This window comes from Fringilla coelebs (genome assembly GCF_963513975.1).
Source record: "Fringilla coelebs genome assembly, chromosome: 29".
In the NCBI taxonomy this organism is placed as follows: domain Eukaryota; kingdom Metazoa; phylum Chordata; class Aves; order Passeriformes; family Fringillidae; genus Fringilla; species Fringilla coelebs.
The window spans coordinates 514,841-539,517 of NC_140055.1; the positions used below are offsets into that span (position 1 = coordinate 514,841).

Below are 24,677 nucleotides of genomic sequence, written 5' to 3' on the forward strand. Positions count from 1 at the left end.
GGCAATTCCTGAAGTTCTCGGGCACAATTTGAAGAGGAACAGGACAGAAAAATTCCGACGGCAGCAACTGAGGCTCCTGATCCCCCTGCCACCCGAACAGGGAATTCCCGGGAGAGGGGAAAAAACTCCGAGGGTGAGAAAAACTCCGCTCTGAACCCCAGAGGTCACTGCGCCCTTGTCTTACCCCGTGCTCAGTCCCAGGACAAGGGAAGAGCTGTTAATTGAGATGCAATCAGCAGCTGACTAATTAAAGGCGTTGCAAACGCCGAATCCCAGCTCGGGGCAGATCCCGATGCCGATTAAATCTCTCGTGTTTGATTTCCAGGCTTTATTTAATGGGTAAAATGTTTATTTAGTGGTTTTTAGGTGCTCCGGGCGGGCAAAATCTTTATTTAATGGGTTTTGAGGTGTTGCAGGCTGGCAAAAATCTTTATTTAATGGGTTTTTAGGTCCTCAGGGCTGGCGAATTCCCTCCCTGGGGAAAAGCTTTCCTTGGAAAACAAAGGCCCGGGGATGTGCCCTGCAGGATTCCAGCATCCTTCCAGGCCAGATTCCCGTGGGATTGTCAAAGGGAGGACTTGCCATTTTTCTCATTTTGCTATTGGAGGAGCTGCACTTCAATTTTTTTCAGGTGTTTTAAATGAAATTCTCAATCAGGCCCATCGAAGAAAATATTTTTTTAGCTCATTCCCTTACTTATTTATTTATTTTAACTTAATAAATAGGAATGTCTGAAATCTTTGATTTTTGTAGTGTTCAAGGGGCTTTGAGCAACTTAATCTAGTGAGAGAAAACCAGAGGGGTTGGACTGGATGATCTTTGGAGGTCCTTCCCAATCCAAACCATTCCCTGATTCCATAATTCCTTGTTAAATAATAAAAAAAAAACCAGAATAACTCTGCCTGATAATTTCCTTATGTCATGTCAATTTTGCTCATGGCCTTTTCCAGCCTGAATGACACTGGAATTATTTTATTTTTATTTTTTTTTAATCTTCAAAGGATGGAAAGCTGCTCCCGAGTAGTTTTATTACAGAAACATTTGGAAAACCAAATAAACTCAGGCTGGGCTCTTCCTTGGGGAGCAGCTCGGACCTGCCTGTGGGCAGATCAGTGTGGGAAGGGAAAAAAAGGGGGGAAAATGGGGAAAAGGGGGCAAAAAGAGGAACCAGGAGGCTGCTGTGTGATGCAACAAAGTTTTAATGAGCGAGAAATGCCCCTTTGCAAAGCCAGAGATCACAGAAGGTGCAAAATCAATTCCTGGACAATTTTGGAGAAAATGCATTCCCAGATAATTTTGGGGAACATCCATTCCTGGACAATTTTAGGCAAAGTCGAACCAAAGTCCTGCTCTGAGACGTCCTCAGCCGGCTTCTCCTGGCTGCTGTCCGAGGGTATTGGTCATTGTGGGTGAAATCCATAGGGAATGGGCTGTCCTACACCGGTCCAAAAAATCGGGAATGCTGGAACAGGGAATGGGCTGTCCTACACCGGTCCAATAAACTGGGAATGCTGGAACAGGGAATGGGCTGTCCCACGCTGGTCCAGTAAATCAGGAATGCTGGAACAGCGAATGTGCTGTCCCAAACATGTTAAATAAACTGGGAATGCCGGAACAGGGAATGGGCTGTCCCATGCTGGTCCAGTAAATCAGGAATGGGCTGTTCCATGCTGGCCCAATAAATCAGGAATGGGCTGTCCCATGCTGGCCCAATAAATCAGGAATGGGCTGTTCCATGCTGGTCCAATAAATTGGGAATACTGGAACAGGAAATGTGCTGTCCCACACTAGTTAAATAAACTGGGAATGCCAGAACAGGGAATGTGCTGTCCCACACTTGTTAAATAAACTGGGAATGCCAGAACAGGGAATGGGCTGTCCCATGCTGGCCCAATAAATCAGGAATGGGCTGTCCTACAGTTCAATAAATCGGGAATGCCGGAGCAGGCAGCGAGAGCAAACAACGAGGAGGTGCCGAACGAGAAGAGGGAGAAAGATCAGGAATGCGAAGGAGGCTGCGGAAACGCCGACCCCTCACGCTCGTGGCCGTGGATTTGGGCATTCCTGGGATTCCCTGTGGGCTCTGGTGCTCTCAGCAGGGCCCGCAGGAGCCGCGGAGGAGGCGGCTGAAGCGGCGCGAGGCGGAGGGGCCGCAGGAGCCGCCGGCCAGCGCCGAGATCCCGTATCCAGAGCGGGCGCCGTACCCCGGGAAAGCCGCGGAGCCGTAGAGACTCCCAAAACCCAGGGAGCCGCCAAAAGCTGGGGCTCCGGCAGATCCCACCACGGCCTGCTGCGGGAAGGAGCTGAGGATGGGGCCGGGGAAGGTGACCACCACCGGGGGCGGCTGGATGAGGGCGGTGGAGTCCGAACACTGCCGGACACACGGCTCGTTGCAGCTGTTGGCCACGGGCTGCGGGCAGGAGATGCCGCCGGTGGTGGGGCAGAGATCGTAGCAGGACATTTCCCGGCAGGGGTGGAGGTTCCTGGAAGGCAGAGAAGGAGCTGCTGAGAACTGAGGATCTATGGAAGGGGCAGGTGGAGGTTTGGGGAAGCTGGGAAATGGGGGAAAACATCCCCGGGGGAAAAATTGGGGTGGGACAGGAGCAGGTTTGGGGTTGGGAGAGGTGGGATGGGATGGGAGGTGGAAATGGGATGGGATGGGATGGGATGGGATGGGATGGGATGGGATGGGATGGGATGGGAGATGGAAATGGGATGGGATGGGATGGGAGATGGAAAAGGGATGGGATGGAGATGGAAATGGGATGGGAGATGGAAATGGGATGGGAGATGGAAATGGGATGGGATGGGATGGGATGGAGCAGGATGAAACAGGATGGAGATGGAAATAGGATGGGATGGAAATGGGATGGAGACGGAAATGGGATGGGATGGAAATAGGACGGAGATGGAAATGAGATAGGATGGAAATGGGATGGAGATGGGATGGAAATAGGACAGAGATGGAAATGAGATGGGGTGGAAATAGGATGGAGATGGGATGGGATGGAGATGGGATGGGATGGAGATGGGATGGAGCAGGATGAAACAGGATGGAGATGGGATAAGAAAGAACGGGGTGGGATGGACACAGGATAGGATGGAGATGGGACAGAAATGGAGTGGGATGGAGATGGAATAGGATGGAAGGAGCATAATTCCTTCATCAGATAAAAATATGGATTTAAAACATTTTGCCATGTGGATATCTGGGCATAAAAGCCTTTGGTTTAATGGGTTTTTTCAGTAAAAAAGTAGAAATATTATTTTATTCACTGGGTCAGAGCATGAGTCTGCTTTCCTTCATTTTGGCTGTGGTGAAAATAACTAAATAATAAATATTTTTATATATATAAAAATGACTGGAATTAAAATAAACTCTTTCTTCAGCTGGGTAGCTCAGGACATGGACGAATTTCCCTGATTCAGTCATGGACTAAAATGCAGGAAAATCCAGCATTTTAAAGCTCGTGCCATCCTTAATTTTCATTCTGCTGTCAGTCCAAGAATGGCCGCATACAAATAACAGGGGGGAAAAAATTCCAAAATGAAAAATGCCTCACATGGATTTGGCTCCTAAAGCCTTGCAGTAAAATACTTGTCAGGATACTGTAAAAATGAAAATTTAAAGAATAAAAAGAAGGACACAGGAAAATTAAAGCCCTGAAAATTAATGTAATAGCTGCAAACAGCAACTGGAATGAAAAATCAGAAAGCAAAGGCATTCTGGAGCTGGGAGAGGAATGAAAAGGCATCGGACTTACCTGACAGAGAGGAGAAAAGCAGGAGAATGATGGAAAAGCTCCGCGGAGCTGCTGCTTTTATACAAACCCTGGGATGCCCCGGGGCTGAACACGCCGGCCCCGGGAGTCGCCACCTCGGACGAGCCCAAATCACTCCCCAAAGTGACGAAACTCTCCTGGCTTTGCAAAACCACCCTGAATCTCTGCCCAGCACATTCCAGCTGCCGGCTCCCTTTCATCTCGGATCCTGATGGAGCAGCTCCATCCCTCCCGGCGGGAATTAAATCCCATTTGCTAAGCCCTTCCTTCATTAGCTTCATTAATGATTTTAATCAGAGTCAGAACCTGCTGCCGTGCACAGGTTTGGGATTTGGGGCTCCGGATCTTGGCTCTCATCACTTCTGCTCCCAGATTTTGCAATGGAATGCTTGGAGAGGTGCAAGGAGCCTCCTGATGGGTTTTGAGACCACAGCCACAAACCTCAGGTCGCTGTGGGAATTGTGGATTTGCCCACTGGGATTGGGAAAGTCCTGATTTTCCTCAATGCAGAAAACACAATATTTTAGTCCCTAAAACAGGGCTTAAATCCAAGTTTGGTTGGTTTTTTTTTTCCTCTGGAGGGATATCAGTGTTTTTTCCCAGATGAACATTGCCAAGTCCCACCTCAAACCCCATCATTTGTTGTGGATGAGTTATTAAATAAACACATTCCCACCAAAGTTACACTGAAACTGGGAGGTTCTTTCCCCCAAATTCAGGGTGTCCCCAGGGGATTACAGGAATAATTCCCCCCCAAAAGTCCGAATATTTTTTTGGGTGTGTTTTTAAGCAATTCCCAAACCCTCCTTAATAGTTTATGCGTGAAATGGGGTGTGATAACTGCTATATAAATATGTGGTTGTGTTCTAACAGTGAGCATTTTGAAATGTAATTAAAATTAATCTTAAAAATATTATTAAAAATAAAACATTAAAAAAAAACTTGTCCAAGTGAATTCTTCCTGTTCCCTTTACCAGCTCATGGCTTCTCACCTCAGTGGATTTTCTTGTCTAATTTAAATTTTCATTTATCTGGGTGAGTTTCTTCTTCAGTGCTGCTGTTTTAACTCTTGTTTTCTCTGTCTGTAGCCTGAACATCTGTGAGACAAAACACGGATCTGGATGGTTTAAAAAATATCTATAATTTCCTCTGAAAAGTTCTGAATGGTTTTGTCCAAATCCAAATTCCAGCCACACATAAAAGCTGCTGATTTCACAAGGAAGGCACCGAGGTTTTCATCAATTTTTTATCTACCATGGGTGAAGAAGAAAGGAAAAAATCTTGCACCTTCAAGCAGATGAAAATGATGATTAACACCTGAGCCAGCATCATTATGCCAGCTAATGAGAGGTGAATAAATGAAGCAGCAGAATCCGTGCTGTCATTCTGAATGTGTTTCATGGAACGTTACCAGGCGTGAACCTCGGCCAATTAAAGCGCTGAGATGAAAGAAATCTTGGGGTTGTAATTTGCATTTTGTGCCGCGTCAGAATTTGAATCAACTCATAAACAGAAACATTGAGCAAAACCCTTTCGTCACATTAGCGTGTTTATCACACCTGGGTCGCCTCGCGGTCTCCAGCCGCTCAGAGGACGTATCAAAAGCCCCTCCTCGAAACTGCCTGGAGTTCCACAGAATCCCAGAGTTATCTAAGTTGGAAAAGAGCTCAGAGGTCACAGAGTCCAAGCGGGAACCAGCCCCTACCTGGTCATCCAGACCAATGTCCAGGAATTCCTCGGACACCTCCAGGGGTGGCCACTCCAAACCTCCCTGGACAGCCCCTTCCAAGCTCTTTCCAGGAGGGATTTTCCCAAATTTCCAGCCCTGGCACAGCTCGAGGCCGTTCCCTCTTGTCCTGTCCCTGTTCCCTGGGATCAGATCCCAAATCCCTCCTGGCAGATCCCAAATTCCCCCTGGATCCCCCTTTTCTCGAGGCTGAGCCCCCCCCCCCAGCTCCCTCAGGATTCTCCAGACCCTTCTCCAGCTGCTCCAGCCCCGTTCCCTTCCCTGGACATTCTCCAGCCCCTCAATGTCCATCTTGCCATGGAACTGGACGCTGGATTTTCCCATTTCCGTGAGATTTCCAAGCTTTTCCCCTCGTCCCTCAGAAGGTTCTGCTGGGTGATGGCCACGCTCACGTCACCTGATGACTGTCACATTTCCCGATGACCAACTCTAGGATTGCCCTGACCCGAGGGTGGTGGCTCAGCCACCCTCCAGTGTCATCACACGGATCCTTTGTCCCTTCCCTCCGGAAGCACCGGGATCTCCGTTAGAGCCCGGCTTAAACCCTGCTTAAGGGCTCCCTTTGTAACCTGAGCTTTTCTTACCCTGCTCTTCACCACCACAGATTTTCTGGCAGATTTTTCAGGTCCTGGCAGGAGGAAGCAGATTTTTCAGACTGATTTTCAGACTGATTTTCAGACTTATTTTCTGACTGATTTATTAGGTCCTGGCAGGGGGTAGGCAGATTTTTCAGGCTGGTTTTCAGGTCCTGGCAGGACGTAGAACATCGACTCCACGTGTCATTTGGATACCACCAGGGAAGCTCTGGGTTCTGCTGGGAGTCGTTCCATTTTGCAGCAGGTTTTGCCTTTTTTAATTCACGTTTTCCCTTCAGTTTTCTGTTCAGAAGTTCCCTAAACGTGGTGATATTCAACAAGTCTTTTTACTGCAGGAAAATGCGTACCCTGAGATCTTTTGGCAGCAGAACCAGATAAGGAAAACTCCCAGTGAGATAAGGATCTGCCTGAATCAGGAGGTGGCTCTGTGCTTTGCTGATGACATAAGAAGATAATGACATTTGTGGTGCAGTGCTTTTGTTGGGTTTTAGGCTACTTATAAAATATGGACACAAATTCTCTTTCTATTTAATATATAAATAAATTAAACCCATGGTCCTGATGATCTTCAAGGTTCTTCCAAGCCAATTCAGTAATTCCAAGACGCCTCATGAGGTCCTTGTTGTGGATTTAAAGAAGTTCCCTCTGCACACAGGGCTCAACATGTGGAGGAAACTTCTGATCACCTTTGGCCACCATGCTGCGACCATGTTGTAATTGCTTAAATGCAAATTTACTGAAATTGTTAATTCATGGCTAAAAACTCCCCATGAGAAGCTCTCCATGGAGACTCTTTCCCCTCTGGGCAGGGTTTGCTCAATGTTTTTGCAGCCTCATGCAGAGCAGGGAGCTTTACCCAGCGAGGTTGGCAAACTCAGGGTGGGTGAGGACACAAAAGCCCAACACAAGGATTTTCAGTGATGCAACAGTTTTAATGAGAATGAAAAGAACACAAACAACATGGTAACATCAGGATTGTAAATGCAGGCAGAGCTTGAAAGGCACTTCAGTCTGTCACTGCATTCAGCTACAGGGGTGATAAAGAAGATAACAAGGAATTGAACTCAAAGAGGTATCGTGAAAGAATTTAAAGGGAAGAAAAATCTGCATTTTGCTTTGCTCTTCTACATCATCCAGAGGTTTTTCCGCAGGGTTCAGCAGGAGCCCCAGAAGCCGCGGCCGTAGCGGCCGTACCAGGAGGAGTAGGGGCTGCAATAGCCAGAGCCAAAGGCTCTGCCAGAGCCATACAGACCCCGGTACCCCCCACAGGACCCCAGACCACCATAGCCCCACAGACCCCCGTAGCCCAGGGATCCATAACCCCCATATCCATAGAGACCCCCGTAGCCCAGGGATCCGTAACCCCCATATCCATAGAGACCCCCGTAGCCCAGGGATCCGTAGCCCCCATAGCCCAGGGAGGCCCCAGAGGCTCCAAGGACGGGCGCTCCGGCAGATCCCACCACGGAATCCTGCGGGAAGGAGCTGAGGATGGGGCCGGGGAAGGTGACCACCACGGGGGGAGGCTGGATCACGGTGGTGGAGTCGGGGCACTGGCGGACGCACGGCTCGTTCCCGCTGTCGGCCAGGGGCTGGGGCCGGAGGACGCCGCAGGCAGCGGAGGGGTACAGGTCGTAGCAGGACATCTTGTAGGGGTTGGAGGTCGGTGGATACTGAGGAGTGAGCAAAAGGCAGAAATTCAATGGTTAAAAGATTTCACAGTTGGACATGTGGGTGAAAATAATTGTTACGTCTCAAGTCTTGGTTGTCCTTCGTTCTCAGCAGTGTTTTTGTAAATCACTCGCTCTCTGAGCTGTCATCTCTCCTGGGGTCTCATTCCCAATTTCTTGCACTTCATTCCCACCATAGAAAACCCATAGAAAATTCTTATTGGCTGAACAAACCTTCTGCAAGGTTTTGGAAGCTGCTTTGGTTTCTAATTCTAAATTTTTCTAATTTCTTCCAAGAAGAAAGAATGATTTTACCATTCAGAACTTATAAATATTCAGCACCAACTAAAAATAAAACCATCACAAAATAGCCCAATTGTTAACAATCTTAGAATCCTTATGGATGATCCCAACCTTGATTAAGACCTGCAGAAAAGAGAGACAGGAATTTTCCAAGGGAAAATTCTAAGGGGAGAGATCCCTTAGAATGGTGCTTACCTTTCTCACGGAGGTGAATGAAGCGAGGAAGGCGAAGTGAAGAGCCCCAGGTTGGGAGAGCTTTTATACCATTCCCGAGATCCTGGGGAACATCTAAGGTGCAATTTGGGGATGTGCATAATTGGGACAAACCCCAAATGAATGTGACACGTAGGTCCTCAAAGTTCTGCTGACTCTTTGTTTATTTGCTGGTCCGAAGTCTCGTGAAATGTGATAGGTGTGTTTCATCAGAGCCCTCTTTCATCTGGAATGGTGACAAGTCATCCTCATTCCTGTTATCATTCCATTCACAGCAGGAATTATCCCAACGCTCTTCTGGAGCTTCTCCATCATTAATGGCAAAACCCATCTGCTCGCTTGGGGTGACCTGATGTGCACCTGATGAGCTTTGTTTTCCATTTAAAAAAACAAAATATCTGGAGAAAAAATGATTTAGAGCAACTTTGGGGTGGTCATTTTTGTCATTATCACTCTCTGCTTAATGTGAGAACAATATGGAACCCAAAGGAAGGCATGGAAAGCATCCTGTGGTCCTTAAATGGTTTTTGTTACAGAATCTTGGAATTATTTGGGTTGGAAAAGTTCTCCAAGACCATCAAGTCCAGGCTGAGACTGACCCTCACCCAAGGCCATTCCCTGTTTTCCTGTGCCTTGTTCCCTGGGACCAGAGCCTGTGGTTGCCCCATCCGTGGAATAAAACATATTTTAAATAAAATACAGTTGGTGAAATTCGGGGTTTTATTCAGAATTTTTTATTTCAAATTCTTTTCCATTGGGGAAAAACCTGAAGGGGCACAAGCCCCCATTATTTGGCCTTGAACTGATGATACCAAGGACACAAATATCTTGACTGAGGTGTTTGAATGTGATGTCATTTCATAATTGTGAGGCATCTAAATCCAGCTCCGTGCCTTTAATCTACTGGATCATCTACAGGATTTGCATGGGCTTGCTCCCTGGAAGCTTGAAAAGATTATTGTCCAAAACCCCCTGCCCCCCAAAGGCTGAGCACCCCACCTCCCCATTTAGGGATCACCTATGGCGTGGAGTCTGCAATATTAAAACGGCCCACCCGTAAACGAGGCCAGAAGGAGCCTTTGTGTCGCACGTTCCAAATTCCTGATTGTTCCCTCACCCCAGAAATTTCCAGCTCAGCCCTTTTTGGGATTTATGACTTGCGTATCACAGGAGCTCATGAATTCCTAAGAACCCGAGGCAATAATTCAAAACATTTGCGTCACATTTTGACTTTTGCACCAGAGGATCCATTTTTTCCCAAAAAATCTCACGTTTCCTCAGGCCCATTCAATGTTCTCAGGTGCCACCTTTGTCCAGAAAACATCAGACCCTCAACACCTTGGAAAATCTCTTCACGACCTCCAATCCCTTTGTGGTTTTCATTAACTTTGTGAATTCATTCCTTGTTTATCTCCCGAACCCAAACAAGCCTCGGGAAGACAAAAGTTCCTCTCTGTCTCCTCTGTGGACCTGGCCAAAATTTAGGATTTCACTGTTTTTCCTGCACAGGATGAAATTCCGGTGGAATTTGTGATTCTGATGAACCCATGAGCCACTATCCAGGTATTCAGTTCATACCAAGAGGAGCTGTCTTGGCAATTCCTGGTGTAATTCCAAGGAAGTGACAGGAATAATGCCGGGTGTTAATCTCCCCCCCAGTTCGTCACAAGATGAAAGAATTCTCTATAATCTCAGGTGATGCTTAGATCATTATTACAAACAAATTTGAAAGGCCTCATAAACGCCAATAATGAACCCAATAATTTCATCATCCTGATGGTTGCATGAGTTTGCAATTGGGGCGGGCAAGAGATGCTGATCTGGTACCTCCAGCTGATATAAAAGCTCCTCTGTCTCCTCGCTCCTCCAAACGCTTCCCTTGACTTCTTGGAGACTTGGGTAAGTCTGAATCTTCTTCACTGCTCATGGTGTAGTTTTTATTGCTGGCTTCAACTCCAGTTGATGTCCAGCATCCTTTCTGTTGGGTGAATCTGCATGGACTTGGGAAAGATCAAGGACCTTTCTGTCTTTTTGGTGTGTGGAGTTCTTGGAGTCAGGAGCTCCAGAGCTTGGAGCAACTGGACAGTGCTCTGAGTCAACTGAGGTGACTGGATTCCCTCCCCTATGGAGTCAGGCTGGGAATGTTCAGCCGGGAGGAGAGAAGGTTGTGTGGAGACCTCAGGATCTGCAGGGGTTCCAGGGAAGCCGGAGAGGGACTTTCCTCAGGAGCTGCAGGGACAGGACACAGGGAATGGGGTCAGACTGACAGAGGGGAAACTTGGGTTGGATATTGGGAAGAAATATTTCCCTGTGAAGGTGGGGAGGCCCTGGCACCGGATATTCCATGGATTGTCCATCCCTGGGAGCGTCCAAAGTCAGTTGGGAGAGGGCTTGGAGCAACCTGGGATAGTGGAAGGTATCCCTGCCCATGGAGGGGGTGGGATGGATGATCTTAAGGGTCTCCTCCAAACCAGGCAATTCCAAGGTTCTCTCTTTAGCTCTAAATAACCCTGCAAAGAGCAGAGAGTTGGACTTGAGACTTTTGAGTCACTTCCAGCTTGAGGAAGCCTGTGATTCTCTGATCCTCATTTTGATACGTTTAACCCATCTCTACATTTGCATAAAAGGTTCAGGGTTTGATGAGGGTGTCACCCCTGCAGCCGTTCACACGTGATAAAGCCATTTGTGTCTTGCTACCACAAATCCTCAGGCTCTCCTTCACCTTCTTGCTTTCAAGTTCCTCCTCGGAACTCTGTTCAGGATTTACAGAACATCGCTGGAGATTTGTTCTTTATTGTCTTGTCAAATGCCTTTCTGGGAAAGCCAGGTGCTCACAATCCTATAATCTGTTGTTCCCTTGACTCTCAGCAAAATTGGGATGAGTGGGATGATGAAGCTACTGTAATTAAGTTCTCTATAAGCTCCATCTCATGCAAACCTGCTGAACCCAAATCTGAGTTTTCCTAATGACTCATCCAACGACCTTGGACAAAGTCACTTTGCTCTCGTTGTTTTTGCTTCCCAGGTTTCAGTTTAATGTGGAGAAATCAGTCGTAGTTCTCAGCAGGATGTTACGAGGGAAAAGGTTTTTAGAATATTCCCCACATGCTCTTGTGTGTGGACACACTTTAGAGAATTTTTGAAAAAAAACCACTTTTTGAGAAAAAAAGAGCACTGAGATTGCGAAGTTCTCAGAACACTCTACTTGTTATTTTAATTTAAATTGCTGAATTTTGAACTCCTTGCCTTCTTTTTTAGCCTGTGTTGACCTCCAACCCCTACAAGATGTCCTGCTACGACCTGTACCCCTCCGCTGCCTGCGGCGTCCTCCGGCCCCAGCCCCTGGCCGACAGCGGGAACGAGCCGTGCGTCCGCCAGTGCCCCGACTCCACCACCGTGATCCAGCCTCCCCCCGTGGTGGTCACCTTCCCCGGCCCCATCCTCAGCTCCTTCCCGCAGGATTCCGTGGTGGGATCTGCCGGAGCGCCCGTCCTTGGAGCCTCTGGGGCCTCCCTGGGCTATGGGGGCTACGGATCCCTGGGCTACGGGGGTCTCTATGGATATGGGGGTTACGGATCCCTGGGCTACGGGGGTCTCTATGGATATGGGGGTTATGGATCCCTGGGCTACGGGGGTCTGTGGGGCTATGGTGGTCTGGGGTCCTGTGGGGGGTACCGGGGTCTGTATGGCCTTGGCAGAGCCTTTGGCTCTGGCTATTGCAGCCCCTACTCCTCCTGGTACGGCCGCTACGGCCGCGGCTTCTGGGGCTCCTGCTGAACCCTGCGGAAACATCCCGGAGTAAGGAATCACCGGCAATGGAGAGACACAATCCTGGCCCCAGAGGAGGTGTTGTGACCGTGGCCACCCCGCTCAGGTGGAGCTGGAAGCACACAACTCCTCCTTGATTCGCTCACCTTCTGCTTGTCGTCTTCTGGGCTTTTTTTTTTCATCTGTGTGTGTGTAATACGTGGGATGAAACAATGATTTATCTTCTTCTAAAATGCATCTTCACTGTCCAACTGGAGAAGAGCAACTACAGAAGGAGTTGACTGTGATCTGATATTCTTCATACTATGCAATGCTTTTCTGTGAATGCTTTTTTCTCATTAAAGTGATTCTGTTCTGCAAAAAACAAAGTTTTAGTTTCAATTTCTCTGGCTGTGGGTTCGCAACACTTCTCTCTGTACAGGGTGGGGGGAAATGCAAATCCTTACAATAGGCTGAGGTTCAGACTTCAAAACCACCTGGAATGTCTTAGCTGTGAGTGAAGTTAGCCACTGTTCCTTGATCCAGAATTTGGGAGCAGGAATAATAACATTACAGAGTCATGGACTCATGGAATGGGTTGGACCCTAAAGAAAGGGACCTAAAGGTCTTCTCCTTCCACCCCCTACCATGGGCAGGGACACCTCCCACTAGACCAGCTTGCTCCAGCCTGACACTGGACACTTCCAAGGATGGGGCAACCAGAGATTCCCCTGTGCCAGGACCAATCCACCCTCACAGGGAAAGATTTCTTCCCAATATCCACCCTAAATTTGCCCTCTGTCATTCCAGTTCCCTCTCCAGTTTCTCTGTAGATCCTGAAAGGTGGAATCCCACCAGAGCAAGAAGGGTGGATTTGCTCACAGGTTAAGGCATTTTCTACCTTTTCATTTTTCCAGGTGCCATTTTCCCAGGTTCTCTCTGCTCCAGCTTTTCTTGCTGGGGTGAATGAATCCTTGAAGGAGCTGATTTTCTGTCAAAAGCCATCCAGACAAATCATGTTTAAATTTCATGATTATTCAGAAAGACTTCAGATTTCAAAGCTCCACTCTGTGGTCCAGAAAACTTTATTTAAAGATTTGACAGGAAATTGATTTAATTTTTTTCCAAGGTTGTTCCTGAGGACAGAATTTAAGTATTTGAGGAAATATTTGAGTCAGAACACAAAGCTCAAAGAGCCAAAGGCTTTACCTGGAATAAATTCATATGGAAATTTAATCTGCCCTGGTTTTTTGGGCAGGACATTCATCTCCATGGTTTAGGGACAGGTTGGATGAAGCTCTGAGCCACCTGGGCCAGCGGGAGGTGCCCCAGCCCACGGCCGGGTGTGGAATGAGATGAGCTTTCAGATCCCTCCCAACCCAAACATTCCATGATTCCAGGATATTTTCGGCTGTTACTGACACCTGCACAGGTGAGGCTTCTCCAAAGGCAAATAACAGTGGTGAAAACAGGAGAAAAGACCACCAGAACATGGCAACTTTGATGCAATAAACTTTTAATGACAGCAAGCAAAATAATGCATTTGCAGAATCTCCAAGAAGCAAGAAATTCTTCTCCAGCCAGAGGCACATTCAGATGGGATTGATTCGGGTTCTCTTCCAAATCCCAGCTGTTCATGTGAACAAGCAGGACCCATTTTGAGCCCTTTTGTTCCATATTTACCCCAGGCAGCACAGAAATGGGGTGGGAGAAGCTCTGATTCAGAAGTTGAAAAAGGAGAAATCCAAAAGGGGCTGGAGAGCTACAAATCCATGGTTTTGGAACGGAGCAGCAGTGGTTCCAAGCTCTTTGGCCGTGAAACCATCACATTTCATCTTCTGGCGAGACATTCCTTGGGATTCTTCCCTCGGGTTTAGCAGGAGCCGCAGCTGCCGCGGCGGTAGCGGCCGTAGCGGGAGGACCAAGGGCTGCAGGAGCCAAAGGATCTCCCAGAGCCATACAGACCCCGGTACCCCAGGGAGGAGCCCCCACAGGACCCCAGACCCCCATAGCCCAGGGAGGAGCCCCCATAGCCACACAGACCCCCATAGCCCCCAGAGCCAAATCCTCCATAGCCTCCAGAGCCAAATCCTCCATAGCCCCCAGAGCCAAATCCCCCATAGCCCCCAGAGCCAAATCCCCCGTAGCCCAGGGAGGCCCCAGAGGCTCCAAGGACGGGCGCTCCGGCAGATCCCACCACGGAATTCTGCGGGAAGGAGCTGAGGATGGGGCCGGGGAAGGTGACCACCACGGCGGGAGGCTGGATCACGGTGGTGGAGTCGGGGCACTGGCGGACGCACGGCTCGTTCCCGCTGCCGGCCAGGGGCTGGGGCCGGAGGACGCCGCAGCCGCCGATGAGGCTGGAGCCACCGGTGAGGTCGGAGCCCCCGATGAGGCCGGAGCAACCGCTGGAGCACAGGTCATAGCAGGACATCTTGCAGGGGTGGAGGTTGATCTGTGGAAGGGGTAATTTGCATTAATTTTAAGGGAATAGCAAGCTTTAGGCTGTGCTGAAGCAGTCTAAGGGTATTGGTAATAAATCTGGGAAGTGAATTTATTTCCTTTTTTTATTTTTCCTATGGCTGTGTTCTCCAGGCTACTCTTGACTTCAACACAGTCTGTACTCTTCAGCTGTATCTTTGAATTTCCAGATCAGATCATTTCATCAGTATTACATTACTCTTAGCTGATGATCCCTACTCAGATTTTATCTTTCCTGTTACAAACTCAGCAAAACTCTGAGTTTTGCAGCTACTAAATGTAGCCACATATAGAGGTTATTCTTTATGTCCTAAAATACAGACAAAGAACCCTTTGGAGTGCTAAAATTATACAAGTTTGGGGTTCAATGCCACTCAGTGAATCTCTCTCTTAAAAGATAGAGAGGTAAATGAGAAATTAAATTCCAAATATCCTACAGAGCAGCAGCAGCCTGACCCCAACCCCCGATTTCTTGACAGAAAGTTCATTTCAGAGAAATTTGAGACAAGAGTGGCTTACCTGGTTCGCAAAGGCAGAACAGGTGAGAGAAGTGGATGGAAGGACCTGGTGCAGACACCTTTTATAGAGCTCCCTGCTTGCCCACAGGGCACTGGGCGCCTGATGCGCCAGCTCATAATTGGGTCCCAACCCCAAATTGCAGGCCACATAATTCCCCAAAGTGCTGAAATTGTCTTTGCTTATTGCTGGTGCATTTCAAACCCACACATAGCGTGAGCTGCACATTCCATCCCAGAGCTCTGTTGTCTCCAGGCTTTATGTGGGGAATTATTTTTTATGATGCCATTGCTTTCCTTAGCGTTAGGGGAGGAAATAAAGCTGACTTGATTTATTTATGAGTTCTTCATAATTAGGGTGACTGAAGGACACTCATGGTTTTGTCCAGGTAAAGGTCCCTGAGTGAGATCAACAGGAGACACGGAGCCAATGGAGTTTCTTTTAGGAACTGGACTGGGGACAAATAACAAAGGGAAAAAATGTTGGTTCTGCAGGCTCAGCATTTCTCCCTCCACCCACTCAAGGCAAGGCAAACACAGCAGTCAGGAGCATCTTTGAATGGACTTTACACCACAAAATGCTATCATGGAACGGGTTGGGTTGGAAAAGACCTTAAAGATCATCCTGGGACACCTTCCATAGACCAGGGTGCTCCAAGCCTCGTCCATCTTGGCCTTGGACACTTCCAGGGATGGGGAATCCATGGAATATCCTGTGCCAGGGCCTCCCCACCCTCACAGGGAACAATTCCTGCCCAATATCCCATCCAAACCTCCTCTCTGTCAGTTTTAATCCAATCCCTCTTTTCCTGCTAATTCAACCCTTAGAAGAAGTCTCTCCCCATGTTCCTTTTTGAACTCTCCACTGGTTCTCTTTCACTTTGTGGAAGCAGAGAAATATTTCACCTGGCAGCCACAATTCCATGGAAATTGAGTTTTCTGAGTTGTTTCATCGAGCTTTCCTTCCCTTTAATTTCTCATGCTTTCCCCTCCTATTTTTACATGTTAGAGACACAACATTCTGTGTATTAAATAAAAATGAAAAATAGATTTTATTCTTAAGGTCAAAGACAGGAAGGTCAATATTAGAAACCAAGAGCTGATTATGGGAAAAACTCAAGTGGCCTCAATTTATGCATTTTAATGAGATAATCTCTTGTAATTGTGGGGTGTTTACACCTAGGCAAAGATTTTATATAACTCTGACACAGTAGGAACAAGTCAGTAATGGGTGTTGAGGAGGAGCTTAAAAATCCCTTGGAATGTTCTTGTAAAACTTCCAGGTGAAGTTTTTTTTTCCAGGATAATGGCTCAGGAACTCCCCATATGTATCTCCAGATTTGAAAAAGCTCATAATTTATAAATAATACATGGTGTGAAGATAACCATGTGGGCGATTATGATAACGATGATAATGATAGAGTAGGACAATCGTGGTGTAAACAGAGACAGAAACCTCAGCAAATCCAACATTTGCTTTTCCCAGCAGATTCCCACCTTGTAATTGCTCTGTGCTGAAAGATGACAGCAAGGATGGGATTAGGTGCAAGATACTCTAAAAACAAAGGGATTTTATTTCCACTACAGGTAAATTTGGGATTTCTCCTATATAGAATCATGGAATGGTTTAAAATTGGCAAGGACCTCAAAGACCCTCTTGTCCCAACCTTTGCCATGGATAGGGACAGCTTTGACCATCCCAGGTTGATCCAACACTTCCAGACATGGAACCATCTCAATAAAACATAAATTTGATTATTAATTCAATGTACCATCCAACTATTTTGAGCTTTCCATTCTAATCCTTAAAATCATATCTCTCCCTTCAGGACTAAACTCAGGTTTAAAGGTCAGAAAAAACATAAGACTTTTCTGGATATTTGTGTCTCCAAACCATTCTGAGAGTTTCATAATTTTTGTAAATGTCTGAGCATAATTGTCTTATAAGACAGGACAAAAAATATTTGTGTGTAAATATCTCAGTACATGGTGTCACCCCAGAAAACTGACACGAATTCATGAATCATGTTTTAGGATGAAAGATGCGCCAATTTCACCCATCAGCATTTCAGATCAAAGGACCTCGTGTGACGTAACGCGACATTTGAAATCAACAATAAACACAAAGTGCAACAATTTCGTCACTTTGAGGAGCAATCAATACAAAAGAAATGTTCTGTGTCAACTAACGAGCTCCTCTGAGCCCTCAGGCAAGTCTGAACTGTATAAAAGCTGCCTCCACTTGGGGTTCTCCCAAACCTCTTCCCTTCACTGGTTCTTGTCAACGACTTGGTAAGTCTGCAGCTGCTCTTTGCTGCTCCTGGAATTGCTCTTTGCTGCTTTTGGAATCTCTCTTTGCTGTACAGTTCATCCAGGGTGCTCTCTTCCACTGGGAACTTGTAGGCGAAATTTTAGATGAAGAGATAAACCTCACAAAAACCTTATGGAAGGCTGCTCTCTGCTTTCGAGGCTGGCGCTCTGTTCCAAACCAAACCAAAAGTTCCTTACCAGAAAATTCTGTTGGAAATTGGGTTGCCTTTGCCAGTTGTATCCATAATGTGAAAGGTTCAATGTTTATTCCTATCCTCTGTTTGGTTAAATGGGTAACTGGAAATTATTTCTTCTGGAAGTTTAGATCTTCCTGGTCCACGGGGAAATGTTGAGCTTAGAGGCAAACCTGCCATTAGATCCAATTTGTTGTATTTCAAATCCGAAATAGATTTGAAAAAATCTAATATAAATCTGAAATGCTTTTAATTCAAGATAAATGGGCATGAACACCCCAAGAGACCAGGCACTGGCTTGGAGTAGGACACAAAGAATTGAGAATTGTTTCAAATGCTCTGCATTAGATTTATTTAAGATTAAAAGGGATCCTGGAGGGAACTTAAGGAGCTGAAACGTGAAGCGCTGGGTTTTTCCAAGCTAATGCGGGCAAGTGGTTTGGTGTGAGAATTTTTCAGAAGAGTTCGTAGCTAAAAATCAAAATACTGGGGAGTTAAGCTCTTTGTAGGGATCTCAAAGCCCTGATTCAATGTTTGGAAATTAGGGACAATCATCTTTGCAATTCCCTTGTAATGGTCTCATCCAAGAAGCTACTGAGCGAATCTGAGCAGACAATGAGTTGTAATCCCTGTTTAGACAAGGATCAGCACAAAGGAGATCAGTGGGAATGAGGAGCTGGAGTAATGAAATCCTGAATAACAACACACTCAACTCCTGGAGCAGAGTCCCACTCCTTGTTGATCCCCTGACTCACCAAAGTGCCCCAGCAAATAATTTTTGTTCTTATAATTTAAGAACAAATAATTGTTCTTATTCAATTTTCATCTTTAAAAGGCATGGGGAAATTCCACTGCTTCCAACCTCTCCTGCCTGGGGAAAAGCAGCCAGCTCCAGAGCCCTTTTCTGTCAGTAAATAACATCTTGTGCTTGCTCCAATCAACTCTTGCAGATCAACCTCCACCCCTGCAAGATGTCCTGCTATGACCTGTGCTCCAGCGGTTGCTCCGGCCTCATCGGGGGCTCCGACCTCACCGGTGGCTCCAGCCTCATCGGCGGCTGCGGCGTCCTCCGGCCCCAGCCCCTGGCCGGCAGCGGGAACGAGCCGTGCGTCCGCCAGTGCCCCGACTCCACCACCGTGATCCAGCCTCCCGCCGTGGTGGTCACCTTCCCCGGCCCCATCCTCAGCTCCTTCCCGCAGAATTCCGTGGTGGGATCTGCCGGAGCGCCCGTCCTTGGAGCCTCTGGGGCCTCCCTGGGCTATGGGGGATTTGGCTCTGGGGGCTATGGGGGATTTGGCTTTGGAGGCTATGGAGGATTTGGCTCTGGAGGCTATGGGGGTCTGTGTGGCTATGGGGGCTCCTCCCTGGGCTATGGGGGTCTGGGGTCCTGTGGGGGCTCCTCCCTGGGGTACCGGGGTCTGTATGGCTCTGGGAGATCCTTTGGCTCCTGCAGCCCTTGGTCCTCCCGCTACGGCCGCTACCGCCGCGGCAGCTGCGGCTCCTGCTAAACCCGAGAGGAAAATCCCTTGTCTCGTCAAATGGCACCAGTGGATCCCCACCTGAGCTCCTGAGGAAGGGGCAGAGCGTCAGACCTTCATTTCAGACCGTGGAGACAGAACCCCTCTAGAAATTCTCCTTTTTGTTTCCTCCTTCCATTGTTCAGTCTCCTCTTCCCCGCCCCTTCCAGTGGCCGAATGTGTGGCTCCACCACCCACTGGCTTCTCCCTGAAACTGCTGGCTCCTGCCACAAAGCTAAGGGAGCAGCTCTAGTGAGGGACAACCTGCCTGTCTTTGCCTCCCGTGTCCTTGTCCAGTGGGGCCTGCCCTGCCCTTGCAATAAAAAAATCCTGCATCCAACATCTGCCTTTGTTTTTCTTGTTAAGCCCCAGAGTGGGATTCTTCCCCCTCAGAACCATGCTTTTGGTCAGACCTGCAGCTGGGAGTCCTCTCTGCCTTACACTGATTCCAGTTCTCAGACTTCCAGTAGTTATTCCAATTATTTCCATCCAGTTTGGCGCAGGGACAGGGAACTCTCACATCCCCAAGGCTGCCAGAGCTCAAGGACAACACTCTCAGACACAGGGTGGGATTCCTGGGGTGCCTGTGCAGGGCCAGGAGTTGGACTCAATCCCCATGTGGCCCTTCCAACCCAGGATATTCCACGTTTATTTTTTTAAGTCATTAATTTGGTGCTGGAATTCCTTTTATTTTTACATCTTCCAGTCGGTGTATTAGAAATCATCCAACTGCCTTCAAAGACAGAGCTAAAAAATACTGCCTGAAGTTCTGCCAAAACACGTTCTGAAAAGGAATGATAGCAGGAAGATGAACAAAGGGAAGCAATTTTTGAGATAGGTATCTGATGAGCAAAGATGAGGCATTACCTTCTCTTTTTTCCTTAATCACTGCCACGATAAAGTTGCCTCGGGGAAGGTTTGGCTGAACCTGTCAGCACGTGAGGCAAAAAGAACATGAACTGATGCATTAGAGAGGATTTACCTCTTCCTTCAGCAAGACTCTTTCAAAGAAATTATCTTGATCAGTGTCAAGGAAGAGCAAATCTTATTTTTCACGGGTAATTTCGATACTCTTCCTTGTATTGGACTGGATCTCTCGGATGGCTGTAAGAAATTGAAATGAAAATTAGTCCATGGTACCTGTGAATGCTGCTTTTATTTTCACAAAAAAAGACTTAATTTTTATAGGTAAACAAACGCTTATTTGAGAATATTTTGACAAAAAACCCACAGAATTTTTTGGGTTGGAAAAGACCTTTGAGATCATCCAAGATGTGCTGGATCCCCACCTGGTCACCAAGCCCAACATCCAGGAATTCCTTGGACATCTCAAGGGATGGGAATTCCAAACCTCCCTGAGCCCCTTCCAAGGCCTGACTGCCCTTCCCAGGAGGAAATTCCCATCTCCAACCTGAGCATCCCCTGCTGCCTCTCCAAAAGCTCTCCCCTGGCAGGTTCTCCTCTCTCTCCCTGCTTCATCCTCCCTGTCCCCTCTCCTCTCATCCAGGGCAGCTCCTGCAGCAACTTTACAAAACACCGATGCTTTTCCCCCCGTTTCTCTTCTGATCTTTTCTTCCACCTGCAGCCTCCAAGAGGTGCTTGGGTGTAAATCATGAGCCATTAACACCTGAGCTGCGACTGCCAAATTTCACCTGATCCTCTCAGCCAGGCAGTGCCAGGCAGGTACCAGCCTAATTAAGTGTTGTGTCAGACAAGTTCTCAGCCCAAGATAACGCCCCTGAAGAGAGCCATTAACACCTCGGGAACCACGATTACACAGCTTTAATTTGGGCTGGATGCCTGCTCAGGGTGAGCTCATGTCTGATTGCAAAATCCAACAAATGGCTGACCTTTCTCTCAGTGGAGTTATGGGGTGGAGGGAGTTCACTCCATTTGTTACTCAAGGATCCATCCCGAAAAGCCTCTAATTATTCATCTGCGTTCCTGGCATTGGCACATCTCTTGGGAGCCCTGATAACAGAAAGCTGAGTGGCACTGAGCCGGAGGGAATCAGAGTTTCAGACTGGAAAAACGAGGTGGCTGAACTGCTGGGAGCAGCAGTAACGGAGTGACCATCATGGGACAGGGCAGAGCTGGGTGCCTGCTGACTGTAGGGAAAGGAGGTGCTGCAATGGCAAGGAAACCTTCCTGTCCCTCCTTCCAGGAGCCACCTCAGCATCCCAGGAACCAGGAAAAAACACCTCCAGCATCATCGAGTCCAAGCCAGGACTGATCCCCACATTGTCAACCAGCCCAGGACAATGAAGGTCACGTGCAGTTGAACAATCTGAGCCACCACCGGTTCCAGTGACCTCTGCTTGAGTCCCCAAACCTCTCACAGTCACAATCACACAAGGATTTCTCACTGCCTCGAGCCCAGGTCTTCCAAGAAGAATTTCAGACCTCTGGATGCTTAAAATAATTTAAATCACAGTGCAAAAATAGAATAACAGCTCCAGATAGTACCACCAAGGAGGGACAAAAAAAGGCCTCGCTGGGATTTTGTACCCTCAAAGCCTGGGGATATCAGCTCCTGCTGTGACCATGAGTGTGCCAGAGATCCCTGTGCCATTAATGAGCTCTGGAGAGAATACACTGCAAACATAAAACACCCAAGAGTCATGGTAACATAAGCAGAAGCTGTAAAACCAAGGGAAGAAGCCCACCCGATTTCAGTTTCACTGCTAACACGCCACTGCCTGTCTGACAGACATACTGAATCCAGGAAAAAAAAAGGGAAATAATCCTGAGTAAACCAAAGGGTAGAACTTGAATTGATACAAACAAACCAGAGATCACCTGATATCTCAAAGAGGAAAAAATCATATGAAAGGCCCGGGCAAAAAAAAGAGTGATCAGAATCAACCCTCAGGATGAAGAGGGAAAAAATTTCCAGAAAAATACACAGAGAGACAGGAGATGGATGCAGGGAAACTTTATTGTAGGAAGAAGGGCAGGAGAGGCAGGGAGAGGGAGGGTGGGCAGGCCCCGGGCAGGCCGGGTGTCACGGGCTGCAGGAGGCCAGGGCAGCTTGGGCACAGCTCAACTTCTCCATGCTGGGCTGAGGCGGCCACAGGGGCTGTGGGGCTGTTGCTGGTGGCTCTAGCAGGGCCCGCAGGTGTCCCAGAGCTTCTTGCTGTAGCGGGGCAGGGCGCAAGGGCTGCAGGCGGGAGCAGCGTAGGCTCTGCCAAAGGTGCAGAGGCCCCCCGAGGCCTGGGTGGCGCCGGCGCCGTAGAGGCCGCCCAGCCCCAGGTTGGCGCCAAAGGCCGGTGCTCCGGAGGAGCCCACCACGGCCTGCTGGGGGAAGGAGCTGAGGATGGGGCCGGGGAAGGTGACCACCACGGGCGGGGGCTGGATGAAGGCAGACGAGTCGGGGCACTGGCGGGCGCACAGCTCGTTGCAGCTCTCAGCGATGGGCTGGGGCACAGCCACGCTGGTCCTGGGCGGGCACAGGTCTGTGCTGGTCCTGGGGGGGCACAGGTCATAGCAGGACATCTTGCAGTGGGATCCGAGGGTGCTCTGCAAGAGAGGGCAGCCATGGCAGGAGAGCAGCCCAGGGCAGCGCCCGAGCCACAGGGCCAGGGTGCCAGGGAGCCGTGAGCAGAAGCGCTGGCACACTTACCCTTGTTCCCGAGGAGGAGAAGGTGGCCAGGGCAGTGCTTGGTCCAGTCTGGCCCAGGCACGGCTTTTATAGCAGCCCTGGCATTGCTCAGCTCCAGCCTGGCCAATCTGCAAAGGGGACACTCCCTGCTGCCCCTGCCCCTCCCTGAGTCAGCATCTCCAAGGTGCCAGCCCAGCAGTGCCCAAGCGATCATGTCCTTCCTGCCACATGAGGGACTTGAAAGCAGGGATGGTACCCAGGAATGGGCTCCAGGAACACCAGGCAGGGGATGGAGTGTGTGCGGCTGGATTAGAAAAAGATTTCACCACGGAGTGAATGTGTGCATCACAGGAGAGCCTCGCAGAGCCGGGCCCATCTCCCTAGCATCAGTGTCCATGGGGTTCCAGAAGGCTGGGACCAAAAATATTGCCTGATCTTCTGAGGTCAAAGAAAAGAGATGTCCATCTGGCACAGGCTGATTCCAGCCTTGCCCCACCCCTCTGGACAATTAAAATTGTTCCTGGCGTCAATTCCTTGGTGCTATCCCTGCTATCAAGAATCTGACGTGGCAGGAAGGCTAAGATCTCTTGGGCAGCGGGATGTGCTGGGCTGGCACCTGGGGGATGCTGACTCAGGGAGGGGCAGGGGCCGCACAGCCCTGGTGTCAGCAGCAGCAGCAGCAGCAGCAGGGAGTGTCCCCTGAGCAGATTGGCCAGGCTGGACCTGAGCAATGCCAGGGCTGCTATAAAAGCCCTGCCTTGGCCAGACTGGACCAAGCACTGCCCTGGCCACCTTCTCCTCCTCGGGAACAAGGGTAAGTGTGCCAGCGCTTCTGCTCACGGCTCCCTGGCACCCTGGCCCTGTGGCTCGGGCGCTGCCCTGGGCTGCTCTCCTGCCATGGCTGCCCTCTCTTGCAGAGCACCCTCGGATCCCACTGCAAGATGTCCTGCTACGACCTGTGCCCCCCCAGGACCAGCACAGACCTGTGCCCGCCCAGGACCAGCGTGGCTGTGCCCCAGCCCATCGCTGAGAGCTGCAACGAGCTGTGCGCCCGCCAGTGCCCCGACTCGTCTGCCTTCATCCAGCCCCCGCCCGTGGTGGTCACCTTCCCCGGCCCCATCCTCAGCTCCTTCCCCCAGCAGGCCGTGGTGGGCTCCTCCGGAGCACCGGCCTTTGGCGCCAACCTGGGGCTGGGCGGCCTCTACGGCGCCGGCGCCACCCAGGCCTCGGGGGGCCTCTGCACCTTTGGCAGAGCCTACGCTGCTCCCGCCTGCAGCCCTTGCGCCCTGCCCCGCTACAGCAAGAAGCTCTGGGACACCTGCGGGCCCTGCTAGAGCCACCAGCAACAGCCCCACAGCCCCTGTGGCCGCCTCAGCCCAGCATGGAGAAGCTGAGCTGTGCCCAAGCTGCCCTGGCCGCCTGCAGCCCGTGACACCCGGCCTGCCTGGGGCCTGCCCACCCTCCCTCTCCTTCCCTCTCCTGCCCTTCTTGCTACAATAAAGTTTCCCTGCATCCAATTCATGTCTCTTTTCCTCATCACAAGTCATGAAGACCCCTGGGGATGGGGACTTCTGGGTTGGGAGGGGAATAATGTTCCTGGGAAGAATTAAAATGGAGTGGGCAAAATGGTAAAATAGAATTGGGAATGTTAAATTGGAGGTTAAAGCGGAGAAGGAAATGGCATCAAAGGGGAAGGGGATGGATATGAAGAAGTGGGACTGCGTCAGGGAAGGAGTAGAAAGAGAAAGAGAAGAAGAAAGAGAAGGACAAGGATAAGGACCAGGACCAGGACAAGGACAAGGACAAGGACAAGGACAAGGACAAGGACAAGGACAAGGACAAGGACAAGGACAAGGACAAGGACAAGGACAAGGACAAGGACCAGGAGCTACCAGGGGTCTAACGGAAGACCGATAGGTGCCCTGCTCACAAGTCATGATACCAGGGCTCTTTACAGTTCTGCAGCCCTGCTGGCAATGAGTAGGATTGTTCCCATATGTG

General features: G+C 49.1%; 7 protein-coding genes across 7 annotated transcripts; 3 read left to right on the forward strand and 4 right to left on the reverse strand.

The window, feature by feature from the left end:
- Positions 1–2,092: 2,092 nt before the first annotated feature.
- Positions 2,093–2,461, reverse strand: LOC311163873 (scale keratin-like; the record flags this gene model as incomplete). The annotated part of the gene is made up of 1 exon (XM_084223021.1): positions 2,093–2,461. The coding sequence occupies one exon, from the start codon at positions 2,459–2,461 to the stop codon at positions 2,093–2,095; it is 369 nt and encodes a 122-aa protein (XP_084079147.1).
- Positions 2,462–7,279: 4,818 nt separating this feature from the next.
- LOC311164000 (uncharacterized protein) lies at positions 7,280–7,771 on the reverse strand (the record flags this gene model as incomplete). The annotated part of the gene is made up of 1 exon (XM_084223224.1): positions 7,280–7,771. One exon carries the CDS (start codon positions 7,769–7,771, stop codon positions 7,280–7,282), a length of 492 nt encoding a protein of 163 aa, XP_084079350.1.
- Positions 7,772–11,596: 3,825 nt separating this feature from the next.
- Positions 11,597–12,088, forward strand: LOC311163999 (uncharacterized protein; the record flags this gene model as incomplete). Its single annotated transcript, XM_084223223.1, has 1 exon — positions 11,597–12,088. The coding sequence occupies one exon, from the start codon at positions 11,597–11,599 to the stop codon at positions 12,086–12,088; it is 492 nt and encodes a 163-aa protein (XP_084079349.1).
- A 1,843-nt stretch (positions 12,089–13,931) lies between these two features.
- On the reverse strand, positions 13,932–14,492 carry LOC311163811 (uncharacterized protein; the record flags this gene model as incomplete). The annotated part of the gene is made up of 1 exon (XM_084222939.1): positions 13,932–14,492. One exon carries the CDS (start codon positions 14,490–14,492, stop codon positions 13,932–13,934), a length of 561 nt encoding a protein of 186 aa, XP_084079065.1.
- Positions 14,493–18,529: 4,037 nt separating this feature from the next.
- On the forward strand, positions 18,530–19,066 carry LOC311163812 (scale keratin-like; the record flags this gene model as incomplete). Its single annotated transcript, XM_084222940.1, has 1 exon — positions 18,530–19,066. One exon carries the CDS (start codon positions 18,530–18,532, stop codon positions 19,064–19,066), a length of 537 nt encoding a protein of 178 aa, XP_084079066.1.
- A 3,111-nt stretch (positions 19,067–22,177) lies between these two features.
- On the reverse strand, positions 22,178–22,570 carry LOC311164005 (feather keratin 3-like; the record flags this gene model as incomplete). The annotated part of the gene is made up of 1 exon (XM_084223229.1): positions 22,178–22,570. The coding sequence occupies one exon, from the start codon at positions 22,568–22,570 to the stop codon at positions 22,178–22,180; it is 393 nt and encodes a 130-aa protein (XP_084079355.1).
- Positions 22,571–23,617: 1,047 nt separating this feature from the next.
- Positions 23,618–24,010, forward strand: LOC311164034 (feather keratin 3-like; the record flags this gene model as incomplete). Its single annotated transcript, XM_084223290.1, has 1 exon — positions 23,618–24,010. One exon carries the CDS (start codon positions 23,618–23,620, stop codon positions 24,008–24,010), a length of 393 nt encoding a protein of 130 aa, XP_084079416.1.
- Between the last annotated feature and the right edge of the window lie 667 nt (positions 24,011–24,677).